This window comes from Heterodontus francisci, chromosome 4, assembly GCF_036365525.1.
Source record: "Heterodontus francisci isolate sHetFra1 chromosome 4, sHetFra1.hap1, whole genome shotgun sequence".
Lineage (NCBI taxonomy): Eukaryota > Metazoa > Chordata > Chondrichthyes > Heterodontiformes > Heterodontidae > Heterodontus > Heterodontus francisci.
Window position 1 is genome coordinate 3125379 of NC_090374.1, and position 20049 is coordinate 3145427.

A 20049-nucleotide genomic window follows, 5' to 3' on the forward strand; every position below is an offset into this window, starting at 1 on the left:
TCCGGTTTCCTCCCACAGCCAAAGACTTGCAGGTTGATAGGTAAATTGGCCATTAGAAAAATTGCCCCTAGTGTAGGTAGGTGGTAGGAGAATGGTGGGGATGTGGTAGGGAATATGGGATTAGTGTAGGATTAGTATAAATGGGTGGTTGTTGGTCGGCACAGACTCGGTGGGCCGAAGGGCCTGTTTCAGTGCTGTATCTCTCTATGACTCTATTATGAAATACCTTGAGCTCTTATTTTGTGTAGTAACCTTTTATGTGGCACCTATCGAATGCCTTTTGAAAATCTACATGACATCTACTGGTTCCCCTTTATCCACCCTGCTTGTTACATCCTCAAAGAACTCGAATAAATTAGTCAAACACGATTACCCTTTCATAAAACTATGTTGACTCTGCCTGATTGTTTTGTGATTTTCTAAATGTCCTGCTATTACTTCCTTAATAATGGATTCTAGCATTTTCCCAATGACTGATGTGAGGTGAACTGGCCTATAGTTTCCTGCTTTTTGTTCCCTCTTTTCTTGAAGAGGTGTTACATTTGCAGTTTTTCAATTCACTGGGACCTTTCCAGAATCTAGGAAATTCTGGAAGATTAAACCAATGCATCCACTATCTGTGCAGACATTTCTTTTAAGACCCTAGGATGCAGGTCATCAGGTCCAGGGGATTTGTCAGCCTTTAGTCTCATTACTGTTTCTCTAGTGCTAGTGATTGTTTTAAGTTCCTCCCTCCCTTTTGCCCCCGATTTTCTAATATTCTTGGGTTTTGTTGTGTTTTCTTCCGTGAAGATAAATACAAAATACTTGTTCAAAGTCTCTGCCATTTTCCTTATTTCCCATTATTAATTTACCTGTCTCATTCTCTAAGGAACCAACATTTACTTTAGCTACTGTCTTCCTTTTAATATATTTGTAGAAGCTCTGTCTGTTTTTATATTTTTTTCTAGTTTACTCTCATTCTAATTTCTTTTTTTTTTAAGTCATCCTCTGCTGGCTTCTAAAATGTTCCCAATTTTCTGGCCTGCCACTAATCTTTGCAGCATTGTATACCTTTCAGTTTGATACCATCCTTCCTTAGTTAGCCATGAATAGTGCATCCTTCTCTAGATCCCATGGGCTTTTACTTTCATGACCAGTTTGCCTTGTGAGACCTTATCAAAAGCCTTGTTAAGATCTACATCTACTCCCCCCAGTTCTCTGGCCCCTCTAATGCTATCTCTCTCCCTTATCTCTCTTGCAGTGACAGTACAATGCTCACTCCAAGCTGCTTCTCCAGTCTCCAGATCCTCTCTCACCTCCAGCACCTGAGCCTGAGCAGATGCCACGAGATCCCACCAGCAAGTCTTGTGTAAGTATTGAAGAGCACACGCTCGTGCTGTCTCTCCACAATATCAGGTAGTGGCTGAGCTACAGGAGCAAGGAGCAGCCCAGGGCTCGTCCACAGCCTGTCCAGTGACCCCTGGGTGAGAGACGAGGGATCAGCCAGGGTTCCTGCTCCTGATCATTGTGCAGTGAGACCTGACTTAAAGAGGGGGAAAACAGTTAGGGTTCTTGCTCCTCATCACTGTCCAGTGACCCTTGGGTTAGCGAGAGAGAGGGGGAAATCAGCCAGAGTTCCTGCTCCTGCTCATTGACCCTTGTTGGAAGTTGATTGTGTAGACATTGTGTGAGGACGGGATAAGGTTCTGATGGTTCAACTCTTATAGTTGAATGCCCTGCTGCTTGTGATGTTTTTTGCTCAGTACTGTGCTGTTATTTAATGTTGCTGCTGATCTGTGTGCAGGGAGCTGGGGGAGATTGCTACCCTGAAAACTCTGAACATCTATGGATTAGTGCGAGACTCCATGGTCAATGTAAAGGACATGATCCCTCAGATTAAAATCAACACGTTTCCACTGACGACCATCGCCAGGCCAACACTGGGCAACGGGAAGATGCAGACCATCTGGGGTATTCGCTGCAGGCTGGTGTTACACAGCCTGTGAGCGGTGCCAGTCACTCACACTACACAGCAAGATACAGTAACTAGCTGAGAATATCGAGAGGTGTCCAGACACAGTCGGGTGGCACGAGTCACTCCCACCAACACATCACAGCCCAGTGTTTAAGGAGATTGATGTCTTCTACCCAATCAGAGGTAGATTACAGAGACAGTGATGTAAATCCAGACAGCAGAGAGATTGAAAAGCGGCATTTTACCAAGAAAGGGATCAGATTGTTGAAGATTAGAGAACACAATACAGAGGAGTGTGTGTGAGGAAATGGTTCATTTCTTTATATTAACCTTATTTTTTAACTGAGTTTGTGTTTGCAATGTTCTATTAATAACAGGGATTCCAGTCAGTGAGCTGATAAAACGAGTCCACAAAACAGTCTGTGAGCTCGAGCCTCGAAGCGGCACCAGCCATAGATCTGGAAAACCCAGGATTCAAGTTATGGGGAGTTATTCTTGTTAAAACTGAAGTTCAGCTAATCAGATGAGCTAATACTTTGCAACATGCGGATTCTCAGGCAGCTAGTGGGAAAGGAAGGTATAAAAACAGAAAATGCTGGAAATAATCGATTTGGCACTTTACAGCCTTCTGGACTCAACAATGTTCAACAATTTCGAATCATGATCACTGCCCTCATTTCTTTTAGGATGGCAACAGTTAATGATGATTCCGTTATTCCCATTTACATCTCCTCTCAACTTTCTGTCTGACACCATCATCCCTTTTCTCATTTAATCTCCACCCCTGCCCCTTTCCCTGTCTCTGTACTTGTTTAAAACATGTTGGTCTCTAACTTTCCCAGTTCTGACCAATGATCATCAAACTGAAACATTTACTGTTTATATCTCCACAGACGCTGCCTCACCTGAGTATTTCCAGCATTTTCTGTTTTCATTTCCGATTGCCAGCACCACAGTATTTTGCTTTGCTATATAAAAAGGGGGATTAGAATCAATGCTTCAGAATTGGACAAGGCTTGGCCCCAGCTGACCCCTTGAAACTGAGTCCTATGAATCCTCCCATATCTTGTACTGTCAGTGTCTCAAGTTATAGGTAGCATTATTAGTAATGGTTAGCATTGTATGTTTTAACTCCTATAAAAGACAATAAATGCCTTTCAACCCTATTATCTTGTGGAATAACTTAGACATTTATATGTAAGGACAACCATTCCATCACAGCTGCGGAATGCACAGTTGGTCTGAGAGGGAACGGTGCAGAATATTCTGCAAGGGAAACAACCAGAAGGCATGGGCCATGTGGGGGCCAATGACATAGGACGATAAAGGGTTGAGGTCCTGGAGTCAAAGTTTCAGGAACGAGGAAGGTAATTAGAAAGCAGGATCTCAAAGTTAGTAATCTCCTGCCTCGTCCCAGTGCCATGGCTAATGAGTACAGAAACAGCAAGATGGATCCTCAGTCATTGAGAATATTCATAGTCATAGCACAGAAGGAGGCCGTTTGGCCTATCGAGTCCATGCCAGCTCTTTGCAGAGCAATCCAGTCAGTCCCATTCCCCCACTCTATCCCTGTAGCTCTGCAAGTTTATGTCCCTCAGGTAGCCATCCAGTTACCTTTTGAAATCATTCATTGTCTCCACTTCCACCACCCTCGTGGGCAGCAAGTTCCAGGTCATTACCACCGCTGCATAAAAAAGTTGTTCCTCACATTCCCCTTGAATCTTTTGTCCAAAGCCTTCAATCTATCTCCCCTAGTCCTTGTACCATTACCTAATGGGAGCAACTTTTCTTTGTCTGTCTTATTTAAACCTGTCAGAACCTTGTACACCTCGATCAAATCTCCCCTCAATCTCCTTTGCTCCGAGAACAATCCCAACTTTTCCAACCTAACCTTGTAACTAAAATCCTCCATTCCTGGAACCATTCTGGTAAATCTCCTCTGCAAGGATCCTCACATCCTTCCTGAAGTGTGGTGCCCAGAACAGCACGGAATACTCTAGTTGGGGGCCTAACCAGAGCTTCGTAAAGGTTCAGCATAACTTCCCTGCTTTTGTACTCAATGCCTCGATTTATGAAGCCCAAGATCCCATCTGCTTTACTAACTGTATACTAACCTTAGGCACTAGGACACCCAGATCCCTCTGCATCTCACAGCTCTACAATCTCCCACCATTTAAATAAGCTTCTTTTTTATTCTTCCTGCCAAAATGGACACTTTCACATTTTCCCACATTATACTCCATTTGCCAGGTCTTTGCTGACTCACTTAACCCACCTATATCCTCCTTATATCCTTGTTTAACCTCCCCGAATGCAACACCTCACACTTCTCCAAGTTGAATTCCATTTGCCATGACCAGCTCTCCCACCCCCACCCAACCTTTTTATTTTCATTTTCAAAAAAATTTATTTTTATTTCATTTTAGTTTGTTGTTTCATTCATTTCTCTTACCATGTGCCTACCCACTGTTTTTCTCATGTGTGTGCTTTGGGCCAGGGCTGTTCATTTTTCTGTCCATTAACGCCCTCTCTGCACTAACGCTTTGTCTTTCAACACACCATTAACATACCATTTGCCTTTGCTCCATGACCTTATGGTCAGTTATTCTCTGTGACCCTCTGTCCTATCAACACCTTCTGTTTTGTTATCTCTTGCCCCACCCCCACTTTATTTGCTTAAAACCTATTACATTTCTAACCTTTGCCAGTTCTGATGAAGGGTCACTGACCTGAAACGTTAACTCTGCTTCTCTCTCCACAGATGCTGCCAGACCTGCTGAGTATTTCCAGCATTTCTTGTTTTTATTCCATTTGCCACTTTTCTGCCCATCTGACCAGACCATCAATATCTTCCTGCAGCCCAACTTACTTTTTGATTTCACCCCTACACTTTCTATACTCCTCTCGATTTTCTGTAGTATTGAGTTCTCGGTGTCGGACATAAGCTTTCCTTTTCTACCTTATCTTACCCTGTAAGCTCCTTGACATCCATGGGGTCTAGATTTGGCCATCTCACCCTTTTTTTTTGTGGGAATATGTTTGCTCTGAACACCTTGAATCTCCCCTTTGAATGCCTCCCACTGCTCAGACACTGATCTACCTTCAAGTAGCTGTTTCCAGTCCACTTCCGCTAAATCACTCCTCAGTTTAGTAAAATTGGCCTTGCCCCAATTGAGAACTCTAACTCCTGTTCTATCTCTGTCCTTCTCCATAATTATGTTAAAACTGACTGACTGAATTATGATCACTACCACCAAAATGCTCTCCCACTGCCACTCCTTCCACCTACCCATCTTCATTTCCAAAAACTAAGTCGAAAACTGCACCTTCTCTTGTTGGACTTGCTACAAACTGGGCAAAAAAGTTCTCCTCAATGCACCTGAAGAATTCTCATCCCTCAATTTCTTTCACACTAAAACTATCCCAGTTAATATTGGGGTAGTTAAAATCCCCTACTATTACTGCCCTATTGTTCTTGCACTTCTCAGAGATTTGCCTACATATCTGCTCTTCTAACTCCCTCTGACTGTTTGGGGGTCCATAGTACACTCCCAGCAATGTGACTGTCCCTTTCTTTGTTCCTTAGCTCAATCCATATGGCCTCCTCACTCCGTATTCTTCCCGCAGGTCCGCTCCTCTCCCGGAAGGTTGTTCTGGACCTGTCAGCAGCCTTTGACACCACACCATCCTCCTCCAACACCTCTGCACTATCATCCTGTTGGTGGTGCTCTCACCTGATTCCATTCTTATCTAATCCTAGCCAGACAATCACCTACAATGGTTTCTCTTCCTGCTCCCAAACCATTACCTCTGCCTTCCCCCAAGGATCTATCCTTGGCCCCCTCCTGTTTCTCATCCACATGCTGCCCCTCAGTATCATCCAAATACACACCAGGTTCCAAGTGTATGCTCACACTCAGCTCTGCCTCACCACCACCTCTCTCCATTCCTCCACTGTTGCTAAATTAGAGTCATAGTCATACAGCATAGAAACAGGCCCTTCGGCCCACCGAGTCTGTGCCGACCATATTGCCCATCTATACTAATCCCACCTGCCTGCATTAATTCCATATCCCTCTATGCCTTGCTCATTCAAGTACCTGTCCAGATGCCTCTTAAATGTCGCTACTGTTCCTGCCTCCACCACCTCCTCTGGCAGCTCATTCCAGATACCCACTATTCTTTGTGTGAAAAATTTACCCCTTTAAACCTCCTCCTTCTCACCTTAAATCTATGCCCTCTAGTTTTAGTCACCCCTACCATGGGAAACAGACTCTGGCTATCTACCCTATCTATGCCTCTCATAATTTTATATACCTCTATCATGTCCCCTGTCAGCCTCCTTCACTCCAGGGAAAACAGACCCAGCCTATCCAATCTCTCTTTATAACTCAAATCCTCCAAACCAGGCAACATCCTTGTGAATCTTTTCTGCACCCTCTCTAGCTTAATCACATCTTTCCTGTAGTGCGACAACCAGAACTGCACACAGAACTCCAAATGCGGCCTAACCAACTTTATGTACAACTGTAACATGACGTCCCAACTCTTGTACTCAATGCCTCGGCCGATGAAGGCAAGCATGCCATATGCCTTCTTCACCCCCGTCTACCTGTGTTGCCATTTTCAGGGAACTATGTACTTGCACCCCAAGGTCTCTCTGCTCAACAACACTCCCCAGGGCCCTGCCATTCACTGTATATGTCCTGCCCTGGTTTAACTTCCCAAAATGCATCACTTTGCACATGTCTGCGTTGAATTCCATTTGCCGATACCTTGCCCACTTTCCCAGTTGATCGATATCCTGTTGTAACCTAAGACAACCTTCTTCACTCTCCACTATACCACCAATTTTGGTGTCACCTGCAAACTTACTAATCATGCCCCCTACATTCACATCCAAGTCATTAATATATATGACAAACAACAGAGGGCCCAGCACCGATCCCTGCGGCACACCACTGGTCACCGGCCTCCAATCTGAAAAGCAACCCTCCACTACAACCCTCTGCCTCCTATCACCAAGCCAATTTTGTATCCAATTTGCTAGCTCACCCTGGATCCCATGTGTTCGAACCTTCTGGACCAGCCTACCATGTGAGACCTTGTCAAAGGCCTTGCTAAAGTCCATGTAGACAACGTCCATCGCCCTGCCCTCGTCAATCCTCTTGGTCACCTCCTCGAAAAACTCAAACAAATTCGTGAGACATGATTTCACACACACAAAGCCATGCTGACTATCCCTAATCAGGCCATGCCTTTCCAAATGCATATAAATCCTGTCTCTCAGAATCCCTTCCAATAACTTTCCCACCACTGATGTAAGGCTCACCGGCCTGTAGTTCCCTGGCTTATCCCTGCTGCCCTTCTTAAATAAAGGCACAACATTAGCTATCCTCCAGTCTTCCGGTACCTCACCCATGGCTAACGATGATATAAAAATCCCTGCCAGGGCCCCAGCAATCTCCTCCCTTGCTTCCCATAGCATCCTAGGATACACCTGGTCAGGCCCTGGGGATTTATCCACCTTAATACGCTTCAAAACCTCCAACACCTCCTCCTTTGTAATGTTGATATGCTCCAAGATATCGGTGTTCCCTCCCTTGAACTCACTAGTTCCCATGACCTTCTCCACGGTAAATACGGACGAGAAGTATTCATTTAAGACCTCGCCCATTTTCCGTGGCTCCACACATAGATTACCACACTGATCCTTAAGGGGACCTACTCTCTCCCTAGCTACCTTTTTACTCTTACTATACTTATAGAATCTTTTAGAATTCTCCTTTATCTTATCTGCCAGGGAAATCTCATGGCCCCTTTTCGCCCTCCTAATTTCCTTCTTAAGTGTACTCCTACATCCCCTATACTCCTCGAGGGACTCGCTTGATCCCAGCTGCCTATACCTGACATATGCCTCCTTCTTTGTCCTGACCAGACCCTCAATATCCCTCGTCAACCAAGGTTCCCTAAACTTGCCAGCCTTGCCCTTCCATCTAACAGGAACATGCCGGCCCTGAACTCTTCCTATCTCACTTTTAAAAGCCTCCCACTTGCCAGACGTCCCTTTACCTGTAAACAACCTCTCCCATTCAACTTTTGAGAGTTCCTGTCTGATGCCATCGAAATTAGCCCTCCCCCAATTTAGGACTTCAACCCGAACACCAGTCCTATCCTTTTCCATAACTATCTTAAAGCTAATAGAGTTATGGTCACTGGTCCCAAAGTGCTCCCCCACTGACACATCAACCACCTGCCCATCCTCATTTCCTAAGAGGAGGTCGAGTGTAGCCCCTTCTCTAGTAGGGCCATCCACATACTGCTTCAGAAAACTATCCTGGACACACTTAACAAATTCTTCCCCATCTGATCCCTTAGAACTAAGGCAGTCCCAGTCAATATTAGGGAAGTTAAAATCACCTACTATTACAACACTATAATTCCTACACCTATCTGTGATTTCCCTACATATATGCAATTCTCTCTGACTATTGGGGGGCCGAGAGTATAATCCCATCAAAGTGATCACCCCTTTCTTATTTCTAAGTTCTACCCATATGGCCTCGCTGGACATTCCTCCCGGGATATCCTCTCTAAGTACTGCCGTGATGTTCTCCCCAATCAATAATGCAACTCCCCCTCCTCTCTTACCTCCACCTCTGTCACGCCGGAAGCATCAGTACCCCGGAACATTGAGCTGCCAGTCCTGCCCATTCCTCAACCACGTTTCCGTAATAGCTATAATATCACAATCCCATGTACCGATCCATGCTCTGAGTTCATCTGCCTTACCTGTAAGACGTCTTGCATTTAAGTAAATGCAGTTTAGCCGACCAGACCTTCCACGCTCCCTGTCCTGCCCCTGCCCGGCCTGCCTACTGGACTTGCTTGCTTTAACCTCTACATTTGCCTCAACTATCTCATCGGAGAGACTACTACTTTGGGTCCGACCCCCCCCCTACAAGACTAGTTTAAACCCTCCCGAGTGGTGCTAGCAAACCTCCCCGCAAGGATATTGGTCCCCCTCCAGTTTAGATGCAACCCGTCCTTCTTGTACAGGTCACCTCTGCAGCAGAAGAGATCCCAATGATCCAAGTAGCTGAAGCCCTCCCGCCTACACCAGCTCTTCAGCCACGCATTCATTTGCCTAATCCTCCTATTCCTACCCTCACTAGCACGTGGCACAGGGAGTAATCCAGAGATTACAACCCTAGAGGTCCTGCTTTTTAACCTTCTGCCTAACTCCCTATATTCACTTTGCAGGACCCCATCTCTCTTCCTGCCTATGTCGTTAGTACCAATATGGACCACGACCTCTGGCTGCTCACCCTCCCCTTTCAGAATGTCCTGCAGCCGCTCCGAGACATCCTTGACCCTCGCACCAGGGAGGCAACATACCATCCTGGAGTCTCGTTTGTGGCCACAGAAATGCCTATCTGCACCCCTTACTATAGAATCCCCTATCACTATAGCTCTTCCACCCCTTTTCCTCCCCTGCTGTGCAGCAGAGCCCTCCGTGGTGCCACAAGCTTGGCTGTTTCTGCTTTCCCCTGGGAGGTCATTCCCCACAACAGTATCAGGGGACTCCTGCACTGCCTGCCTGCGCCTACTACTCTGTCTGGTGGTCACCCATCCCCTTTTCTGCCTGTGCAGCCATTACCTGCGGTGTGACCACCTCTCTAAACGTGCTATCCACGACATCCTCAGCATCGCAGATGCTCCACAGTGAATCCACCCACAGCTCCAGCTCCGTAATGCGAGTAGTCAGTAGCTGCAGATGGATACACTTCCTGCACACATGGTCATCAGGGACACTGGAAGCATCCCTGATTTCCCACATAGCGCAGGAGGAGCAGATCACGGGGCTGAGCTCTCCTGTCATGACTTACCCTTAGATTAATTAGTTACTCCCTTAATTTAAAAATACTAATTACACTAGGGGCCTTGTTCTACCCACTCCAATCTAAAGTCCTTTAAAAAAAACACTTTAGTAGTACTCACCTTATCACCAGGTTTTTTTTTCAAGACGAAAAAAAACTTTCCCCTTATTTTTAAGATATTTAAATGCACTAACAGCTGGATTTATAGGCTCCACTCTCGGCGTTCTCCCCACAGGTCTGCTCCGCTCCCGGAAGGTAATTATCAGACTGCTTTTCCAACATCCAGTACTGAATGAGCAGGCATTTCCTCCAGTTAAATATTGGGAAGACTGAAGCCATTGTTTTCAGTTTCCACCACACACTCTGCTCCCTCTCCCTGAAACTGTCTGAGGCTGAACCAGACTGTTCACAACCCCGGTGTCATATCTGACCCCTCTGATGGGCTTTCAAACCATGCCATCGCTAAATCTGTCTATTTCCACTGCTGCCTCAGGCTGAAACCCTCATCCATGCTTTTGTTACCTCCAGACTTGACTATTCCACCACATGCCTCACTGATCTCCCACATTCTACTCTCCGTAAGCTTGAGATCATCCAAAACTCTGCTGCCTGTGTCTTAACTCACACCAAGTCCCATTCCCCTATCACCCCTGTGCTCACTGACCTACATTAGCTTCTGGTCAAGCAATGTCTTGATTTTAAAATTTTCATCATTGTTTTTCAAATCCCTCCATGGCCTCACCCCTCCCTATCTCTAATTTCCTCCAGCCCCACAACCCCCCCCCCACCAAGTTATCTGCGCTCCTCCTAATTCTGGTCTCTTTTGCATCCAGATTTTAATCGCTCTACCATTGGTGGCTGTGCCTTCAGTTGCCTAGACCTCAATCTCTGGAATACCCTCCCTGCACCTTCCCACAGCTCCACCTTGCTTACACTCCTGAAAACCTACCTTTCTAACCAAGCTTTTGGTCACCTGACCTAATATTTCCATTTGCAGTTTGTTGTCATATTTCGTTTTATAACGCTCCTGTGAAGCACCTTAGGACATTTTATTGCATTAAAGGCTCTATTGAATGTGCATTAATACACAGAGTGTGGTCAATAAGTTTGAGGAGCGGCAGGCACAAGTCACACATGGGACTATGACATAATGGCAATAATAGATTTGGATCAAAGAGGAGGAGGATTGGGAACTTAATATTCCAGGCTATAAGGTATTCAGGAAAGATAAGGTAGGGGAAAAATGAGGATGGAGAGCATTGATTAAAGAAACTATTATGGCACTGAAGATGTAGTTGGGGGTTAGATACTCTATTATTGTTCTCCTTACAGAAGGGGAGATTTAGAGGGAGCTATGACACTACTGGGTGTATGCCATGGGCCACCAAATAGTGGGAAGGAGATAGACACAAATTTGCAGACAAATTACAAAAATGTATAAGAACTAGAGTATTGATAATCAAAGACTTCAATTGTAACGGACTGGGATAGTAAGAATGTAAAGGACAGAGAGGGAGAAATTAATGAAATGTGTATAAGAAAACTGTCACGACAGGCACATGCCTATTGAGGGAGGTGGGATTTACCTGAATGGTTCCTCCATTTGTGGAGTTACGTGCAGAAACTGGGGTTGTTCTCTTTACAGCAGAGAAGGGGAAATTTAATAGAGTATCCAAAGAGAAACTTTCCAGTAGCTGATGGGTCATAAGGAGAGGACAGAGATTTAAGGTGATAGGAGAAAGAAAATTAACAGTGAGTTATGATGATCTAGAACACGCTGCCTGAAAGGGCGGTGGAAGCAGATTAAATAGTAACTTTCAAAAGAGAATTGAATAAATACTTGGAGGGGAGATATAAAATCATAGGGCTGTAGGAAGAGAGAACAGCTGGCACAGATATGATGGGCCGAATGGCTGCCTTCTGTGCAGTATCATTCTGCGATTGCAGTAGTTAAACATGCACTTATCCGATATTTAACTACAGAAGCAACTACAGGTTGTTTAAAAGTTTATTATTGATTTTTACTTGGCTTCACATTTGATTGCATAGGCACAGCGCTCACACTCACATCAGACATCCCATTACTCACCTCAGTCACACTACCTCGCCCTCTGTCGAGTGGCTCTTCCCCACAGGAGAGGCCAGAGTCACAGCCCAAGCCAATCAAAGCCTTCTGTCCGCTCGCCAATGTACAAAAGTGTCAATTTAAGCCCCACTAAACTGGGAGCTGACAGAGCCAGACAGGGTCAGTGCCCTTGTCCAAGTGGAAGGGTCAGGATCCAGTTGGACCTTGCTGCCCATACAGAGGCCTTTAGAGCAGGGTTTCCCTGTGGGGGGCAGGGGGCACCCTCCAGAGAAAGAACTCACCAGATCCAGGGCAATGTCAGACTGTGACAGGATGCATGGCCGCAGGCAGCTGGAAGGACAGTGATTTGACTGGTGGACAACCTGATTCTTGGGCTCAAACCCACTGTAACTGTGACAGAAAATTCACAATAAAACCCTCTACTGGGTCAATGCCACCCTCCCACTGCCCAATAAAGCCAGACCAAAATCCACAAGCAGCAAATTGAGTGCAGTGAAAACTCCCAGACGTTCCTACATTCACACAGGAAAGACAGTGAACACAATCCAGCACAGCCCACTGCCATCCACTCAGTAGTCCGACAAAGTCCAATCCCACCCCAGCTAGCGGGGGAGACTCACTCCTCCAGGACAACCGTGCACAGGGCATCCTCTTCATCCATAGTCAGTGTTGCGATCGCACCATCATTGAACTCAAACGAGGTCCCACCATCCACCACCATGCAGGCATCCCAACACCGTGACCGGACACACATCCTAGAGACAGACAGAGGGTGAGAGGGAGGTTAGGAACCCAGCTTGGAGCTCAGCTCACTTACAAAGCTACACGCACCTTTCAAACTGCACCCACCCCATCAAAAAGCTTCAGCCCCATTCCTCAGACATCTCGTTCCCTTGCCCTCTGTGATGTACTTAAATCTAAATCGTCACCTCCCCTTTCGAAGCCACGTGTGTTTTCCAGGTAGGAATACCCTTTATGAATATAGGAACAGGAGGAAGTCATTGTAATCAACCTGAATGTTCTGTAACCACAAGAATTCAATTATGAGGACAGATTATATAGGCTATGCTTGGATTCTCTTGAGTATTAAAGATTGAGTTGTTTAAGATAATTAAAAGAAGTTAGAAACTATTCTCTGTTGCAGGGGAAACCAGAACTAGGGGCAGAACCTTAAACTTACAGTGGCTGTTGAGAAGTGATGTCAGGAAGCATTGCCTCACACAAAGGGTAGTGGAAATTTGGAACTTTCCCCAAAAGGCTTTGGCTGCTGGGGAACAATCAAACTTTCAAGACGAAGATAATGCATTTGGGGAGGTCAAACAAGGCAAAGGAATAATGACTAATGGGAAAATACTGAGAAGTGTAGAGGAAGTGAGGGACCTTGGAGTGAATGTCCACAGATCCCTGAAGGTAGCCGGACAGGTCGATAAGGTGGTTAAGAAGGCATATGGAATCCTTTCTTTCATTAGCCGATGTATATAGAATACAATAGAAGGGAGGTTATGCTGGAACTTTATAACTCATTGGTTAGGCCACAACTTGAGTACCGTGTGCAGTTCTGGTCACCTCATTACAGAAAGGATGTAATTGCACTAGAGAGGGGACAGAGGAGATTTACAAGGATGTTGCCAGGACTGGAAAAATGCAGCGATGAGGAAAGATTGGATAGGCTGGGGTGGTTCTCCTTGGAACAGAGAAGGCTGAGGGGAGATCTGATTGAAATGTACAAAATTTTGAGGGGCCTCGATAGAGTGGAGGTGAAGGGTCTATTGCAGAGAGGTCAGTGACGAGGGGGCATAAATTTAAAGTGATTGGTAGAAATATTAAGAGGGGAGATGAGGAAAAACCTTTTCACCCAGAGGGTGGTGAGGGTCTGGAACTCACTGCCTGAAAGGGTAGATGAGGCAGAAACCCTCAACTCATTTAAAAGGAGTCTGGATATGAACCTCAAGTGCCGTAATCTGCAGGGGTATGGACCAAATGCTGGAAGGTGGCACTAGGCTAGGTGGCTCGTTTTTAGGCCGGCACAGACATGATGGGCAAAGTGGCCTTTTTCTGTACCGAATCTTTTTGTTGGGTACGGGTATCAAAAGATACAGAGCAAAGGCAGGTAATTGGAGTTGGGTAAATGGAACAGGCTCAGGGGGCTGAATGGCTGTCTCTTCCTATGTCACTATGCAGACCCTCGTGCCTGCTCTGCCAATGAGATCATGACTGCTCTACATCTCAACTCCATTTATTGGCCTTTGCTCCATATCCCCAAATAAGATCAAGCAATGGCCAAACAATCTATCAAGGTTGAATCTATCTATACATTACTAAAAGTCTTGTGTCTGCAGGCACTTCCTCCTGTCACTCTATCAATGTTTTCCATTATCAGTTCCTCTGTGCACATTTAGAATGGGATTTTCCATGTAAACTCATCACGCTGTAACTAGAGAGTCTGGCCACCAGGTGGTGCTGTTTGTCATTTCCTCACAAAAAGTGCTTTCCGAAAAAAAACTAAGCCGCCATGTATCCCAGGCTGTTGTGAGGCAACGGAGGAGATAGCAGGGGCTCTGACACAAATTTTCAAATCCTCTTTGGCCACAGAAGAGGTACCAGAGGATTGGAGGACAGTGAATGTGGTATCATTATTCAAGAATGGTAGCAACATCAGTGGTTGGGAAATTATGGGAAAAAATTCTGAGACAGGATTAATCTCCACTTGGAGAGGCAGGGATTAATCAGGGATAGTCAGCATGGCTTTGTCAGGGGGAGATCGTGTCTAACTAACTTGATTGAACTTTTCGAGGTGGTGACTAGACGTGTAGATGAGGGTAAAGCAGTTGATGTAGTCTACATGGACTTCAGTAAGGCTTTTGATAAGGTCCCGCATGGGAGATTGGCTAAGAAGGTAAGAGCCCATGGGATCCAGGGCAATTTGGCAAATTCGATCCAAAATTGGCTTAGTGGCAGGAGGCAGAGGGTGATGGTCAAGGGTTGTTTTTGTGAGTGGAAGCCTGTGACCAGTGGTGTACCGCAGGGATCGGTGCTGGGACCCTTGCTGTTTGTACTGTACATTAATGATTTAGATGTGAATATAGGAGGTATGATCAGTAAGTTCACAGATGACACAAAAATTGGTGGTGTCATAAATAGTGGGGAGGAAATCCTTAGATTACAGGACGATATAGATGGGCTGGTAAGATGGGCGGAACAGTAGCAAATGGAATTTAATCCTGAGAAGTGTGAGGTGATTCATTTTGGGAGGATTAACAAGGCAAGGGAATATACAATGGATGATAGGACCCTAGGAAGTACAGAGGGTCAGAGGGACCTTGGTGTATTTGTCCATAGATCACTGAAGGCAGCAGCACAGGTAGATAAGGTGGTTAGGAAGGCATATGGGATACTTGCCTTTATTAGCCAAGGCACAGAATATAAGAGCAGGGAGGTTATGATGGAGCTGTATAAAACACTAGTTAGGCCACAGCTGGAGTACTGTGTACAGTTCTGGGCACCACACCATAGGAAGGATGTGATTGCATTGGAGAGGGTGCAGAGGAGATTCACCAGGATGTTGCCGGGACTGGAGCATTTCAGCTATGAAGCGAGACTGGATAGGCTAGGGTTGTTCTCCTTAGAGCAGAGAAGGCTGACGGAGGACCTGATTGAGGTGTACAAGATTATGAGGGGCATTGATAGGTTAGATAGGAAGAAACCTTTTCCCTCAGCGGAAGGGTCAATAACCACGGGGCATAATTTAAAGTAAGGGGCAGGAGGTTTACAGGGGATTTGAAGAACATTTTTCTTTCACTCAAGAGGGTGATTGGAATCTGGAACACACTGCCTGAAGAGGTGGTAGAGGCAGGAACCCTCACAACATTTAAGAAGTATTTAGATGATCATTTGAAATGCTATAGCATACAAGGCTACGGGCCAAGTGCTGGAAAATGGGATTAGAATAGTTAGGTGCTTGATGGCTGGCACAGACACGATGGGCCGAATGGCCTATTTCTGAGCCGTATAACTCTATGACTCTGACTGAATTTTCCAAAATAAGGGCTTAAACAAAATGAAAAGACATTAAAAATATAAATTTCACGACAACATGGTTAAATACCCAGTGAATTGTATTTAATTCTTCATCAAAAATAAATGAGAGAATCTGCTGGCTCAGACACTGGGTGGGCTCTGGCTCAGACACTGGGTGGGCGCCCATCAGGAAAGATTGAACAGACTGGGCTCTTTAAAAGAGAGAAGGCGGAGGGGTGACCTGATAAATTGGACGTGGAGATGCTTCCACTTTTGGGGGAGGTCAAAACTAGGGGCCGTAAATATAAGATAACCACAGAAAAATCCAAGAGGGAATTCAGGAGAAACTCCTTCATCCAGAGTGCTGAGAATGTGGAACTCGCTACCATAGGGAGTGGTTGAGGTGAATAGTATCGATACATTTAAGGGGAATTTAAAAAACATAAGAGAAAGAAATAGAAGGACATGGTGATAGGGTGAGATAAAGAGGATGAGAGGAGGCTCATGTCAAGCTGTTGGGCTGAATGGCCTGCTTCTGCAGCATGAATACTTTATAATGTTACTGTGAGAACAGAATAATATGGGGACATTTAAGGTGAAATAATTAATCAATCATGTACTACTAATAAACTTTAGAGCTTCAGCGGACAGCTTATCAGAAATTAATAGTAGCCCATTCAGTGCTGTAGAGACAGCTTATTAGAATGACTTCATAGCTTCAGGGATGCACAGACAGCTTATCAGTAGTAGTAGACCAGCAAGCAAAACTAGCAGGACAGCTGCAGGCTGCTTAATAATAACCCTTTGTATAACAGTCAGCCTAACGGTTCACAAGCAGATCAGGGGGATGAGAAAATGAAGTAAGAAGTTAAAAACAAATTGACAAGGCAGGACTCCAATCAGGCCCTGACACCAAAAAACTGCAGAGTTTGTAAACCAATTGGGAACAGAAAGGAGGTGTCACTGATGTGTATGAAGAACTACAAGAAAGGCTTGATTTCCCTGCACCGCCCGGAGAAAGGTGGAGGCAAAGGTGTTGTTGTAATTTGCTTTGCTGATGATGTAACCAAGAAGTACTGCAATAAATAAAAACAAGAAATGCTGGAATCACTCAGCAGGTCTGGCAGCATCTGTGGAAAGAGAAGCAGAGTTAACGCTTCGGGTCAGTGACCCTTCTTCGGAGTTCCTGTACTGTACTGTTCTTAAATAAAAATGAGACACACAGTTGCGGACAGCTCCCGATCCCGTGGGTGACACACACTTGCTGGTAAAGCCACGATGCTGATTGCTGGTGAACACTCGGTTTACGATGGGCTCCCGGATGCTGAAGAAGATCTTGGGCTCCTCAGGGCAGAATATAAGCGACTGGTTATAGTGATCAGTGACTGCAGAGAGGAAAGGATGGGTTAACCTCAGCATGTAACTACATCAGATCAAAGCACACAGCAGTTTAACATAAAGACAGATGAGATCAGGAAGACAAAAACGAACTGGGAAATGTATATAGAATATAGGCACTGGCCAAGACAGTGCGAGTGGGCTGGAGAGACTGTATGTTTCTCGAAACAGAGGGACCAAGGTTTAGAGGGAGATGTAAATTGCAGGGGGGGGGGGTGGCAGGGAGGTGGGATGAACAGGGAAAGACGGACACAGGTGAGAAGGGTCCAAATTGTTTTATAAGGGAGAACCTACCTTGTGCCAACCATGGTGCAGTGGGCAGCACAATACTGCCCGAGTCAGACACTTGTGGATTCAGGTCCAGCTTCAGACAACTGAGCACAAAATCTAGACCGACACTCCCAGGGGCAGCAGGGAGCCGGGGGAAATCTGCCAGGGCACGGGGGCGGTCGCCAGGGGGCAAGGGGCAGCCTTTCAGATATAACGTTAAATCAAGAGCCATCTGCCATGTCAGGTGAATGTAAATGATCCCATGGCACTATTTTGAAGAGGAGTGGGGCATTTTCCCCAAGGTCCTGGCCAATACTTAACCCTCAAAACAGATTATCTGTTCATGTTTGCTGATGATACAAAGTTTGGTGGAAAGGTAAGCTGCGGGGAGGATGTAGAGAAGCTGCAAAGAGACAGGTTAAGTGAGTGGGCAACAAGATGGCAAATGGAATATAATGTAGGGAAGTGTCATAAAAATAGAAAAGCAGAATATTTTTTTTAAAAAAGTGTGAAACTGCTAAGTGTTGATGTTCAGAGAAACATAGAAACATAGAAAATAGGAGCAGGGGTAGGCTATTCGGCCCATCGGCTCCACCATTCATTATGATCATGGCTGATCATCGAACTCAGTAACCTGTTCCCGCTTTCGCCCCATACCCTTTGATCCCTTTCACCCCAAGAGCTATATCGAACTCCTTCTTGAAAACATACAATGTTTTGGCCTCAACTGCTTTCTGTGGTAGTGAATTCCACAGGTTCACCATTCTCTGGGTGAAGAAATTTCTCCTCATCTCAGTTGTGAAAGGTTTACCCCTTATCCTTAGACTACGACCCCTGCTTCTCCCCCACCATCGGGAACATCCTTCCTGCTTCTACCCTGTCAAGTCCTGTTAGAATTGAATAGGTTTCTATGAGATTCCCCCCTCACTCTTCTGAACTCCAGCGAATATAATCCTAAATGACTCAATCTCTCCTCATACTTCAGTCCCACAATCCCAGGAATCAGTCTGGTAAACCTTCGCTGCACTCCCTCTGTAGAAAGAACATCCTTCCTCAGATAAGACGACCAAAACTGCACACAATATTCCAGGTGTGGCCTCACCAAGGCCCTGTATAATTGCAGCAAGACATCTCTGCTTCTGAACTCGAATCCTCTCGCTATGAAGGCCAACATACCATTTGCCTTTTTTACCACCTGTTGCTCCTGCATGCTTACCTTCAGCGACTGATGTACGAGAACACCCAGGTCTCGCTGCATATTCCCCTCTCTCAGTTTATAGCCATTCAGATAAAAATCTGCCTTCCTGTTTTTGCTACCAAAGTGGATAACCTCACATTTATCCACATTATACTGCATCTGCCATGCATTAGCCCACTCTCTCAACTTGTCCAAATCACCCTGAAGCCTCTCTGCATCCTCCTCACAACTCACCCTCCCACCCAGTTTTGTGTCATCTGCAAATTTGGAGATATTACATTTAGTTCCCTCATCTAAATCATTAATATATATTGTGAATAGCTGGGGTCCTAGCACCGATCCCTGCGGTACCCCACTAGTCACTGCCTGCCATTCGGAAAAAGACCCATTTATCCCTACTCTTTGTTTCCTGTCCGTCAACCAATTTTCTATCCATCGCAATACACTACCCCCAATCCCATGCGCTTTAATTTTACATGCTAATCTCTTATGTGGGACTTTGTCGAAAGCCTTCTGAAAGTCCAAATAAACCACATCCACTGGCTCCCCCTCATCAACTCTACTGGTTACATCCTCGAAGAATTATAGTAGATTTGTCAAGCATGATTTCCCTTTCATAAATCCATGCTGACTCTGCCCGATTCTACCACTGTTCTCCAAGTGCTCTGCTATAAAATCTTTGATAATGGACTCTAGAATTTTCCCCACTACCGACATCAGGCTGACTGGTCTATAAATCCCTGATTTCTCTCTACCTCTCTTTTTAAATAGTGGGATTACAGTAGCTACCCTCCAATCTGTAGGAACTGGTCCAGAGTCTATAGAATCTTGGAAGATGACCACCAATGCATCCACAATTTCTCGGGCCACTTCCTTAAGTACTCTGGAATGCATACCATCAGGCCCTGGGGATTTATCAGCCTTGAATCCCATCAATTTCCCCAACACCATTTCTCTACTAATACTGATTTCCTTCAGTTCCTCTCTCTCACTAAGCCTTGTGTCCCCAACATTTCTGGTATGATATTTGTGTCCTCCTTTGTGAAGACAGAACCAAAGTATGCATTTAGTTGATCAGCCATTTCTTTGTTCCCCATAATAAAATCCCGTTTCTGACTGTAAGGGACCTACATATGTCTTCACTAATCTTTTTCTCTTCACATACCTATAGAAACTTTTAGTCAGTTTTTATGTTCCCCACAAGCTTGCTCTCTTACTCTCTTTTCCCCTTCTTAGTCAATCC

General features: G+C 45.3%; 2 protein-coding genes across 7 annotated transcripts in view; one reads left to right on the forward strand and one right to left on the reverse strand.

The window, feature by feature from the left end:
- The window catches only part of skp2 (S-phase kinase-associated protein 2, E3 ubiquitin protein ligase), a 101244-nt gene extending 98121 nt beyond the window's left edge, over positions 1 to 3123 (forward strand). For both annotated transcript variants that reach the window (XM_068029075.1, XM_068029076.1), the window contains exons 9-10: positions 1244 to 1351; positions 1787 to 3123. In XM_068029075.1, the coding sequence (XP_067885176.1) occupies positions 1244 to 1351; positions 1787 to 1988 (310 nt within the window). In that variant the 3' untranslated portion in view covers positions 1989 to 3123. The remainder of the gene's footprint in view (positions 1 to 1243; positions 1352 to 1786) is intronic.
- An 8706-nt stretch (positions 3124 to 11829) lies between these two features.
- The window catches only part of nadk2 (NAD kinase 2, mitochondrial), a 122497-nt gene continuing 114277 nt past the window's right edge, over positions 11830 to 20049 (reverse strand). For 3 of the 5 annotated variants that reach the window (XM_068029079.1, XM_068029080.1, XM_068029077.1), the window contains 2 exons: positions 17202 to 17325; positions 11830 to 12678 (listed from right to left, as the gene is read on the reverse strand). In XM_068029079.1, the coding sequence (XP_067885180.1) occupies positions 12540 to 12678; positions 17202 to 17325 (263 nt within the window). In that variant the 3' untranslated portion in view covers positions 11830 to 12539. Of the gene's footprint in view, positions 12679 to 12772; positions 12895 to 17163; positions 17326 to 20049 lie in introns of all 5 variants that reach the window. The other 2 variants (XM_068029078.1, XM_068029081.1) reach the window with 2 other exon arrangements.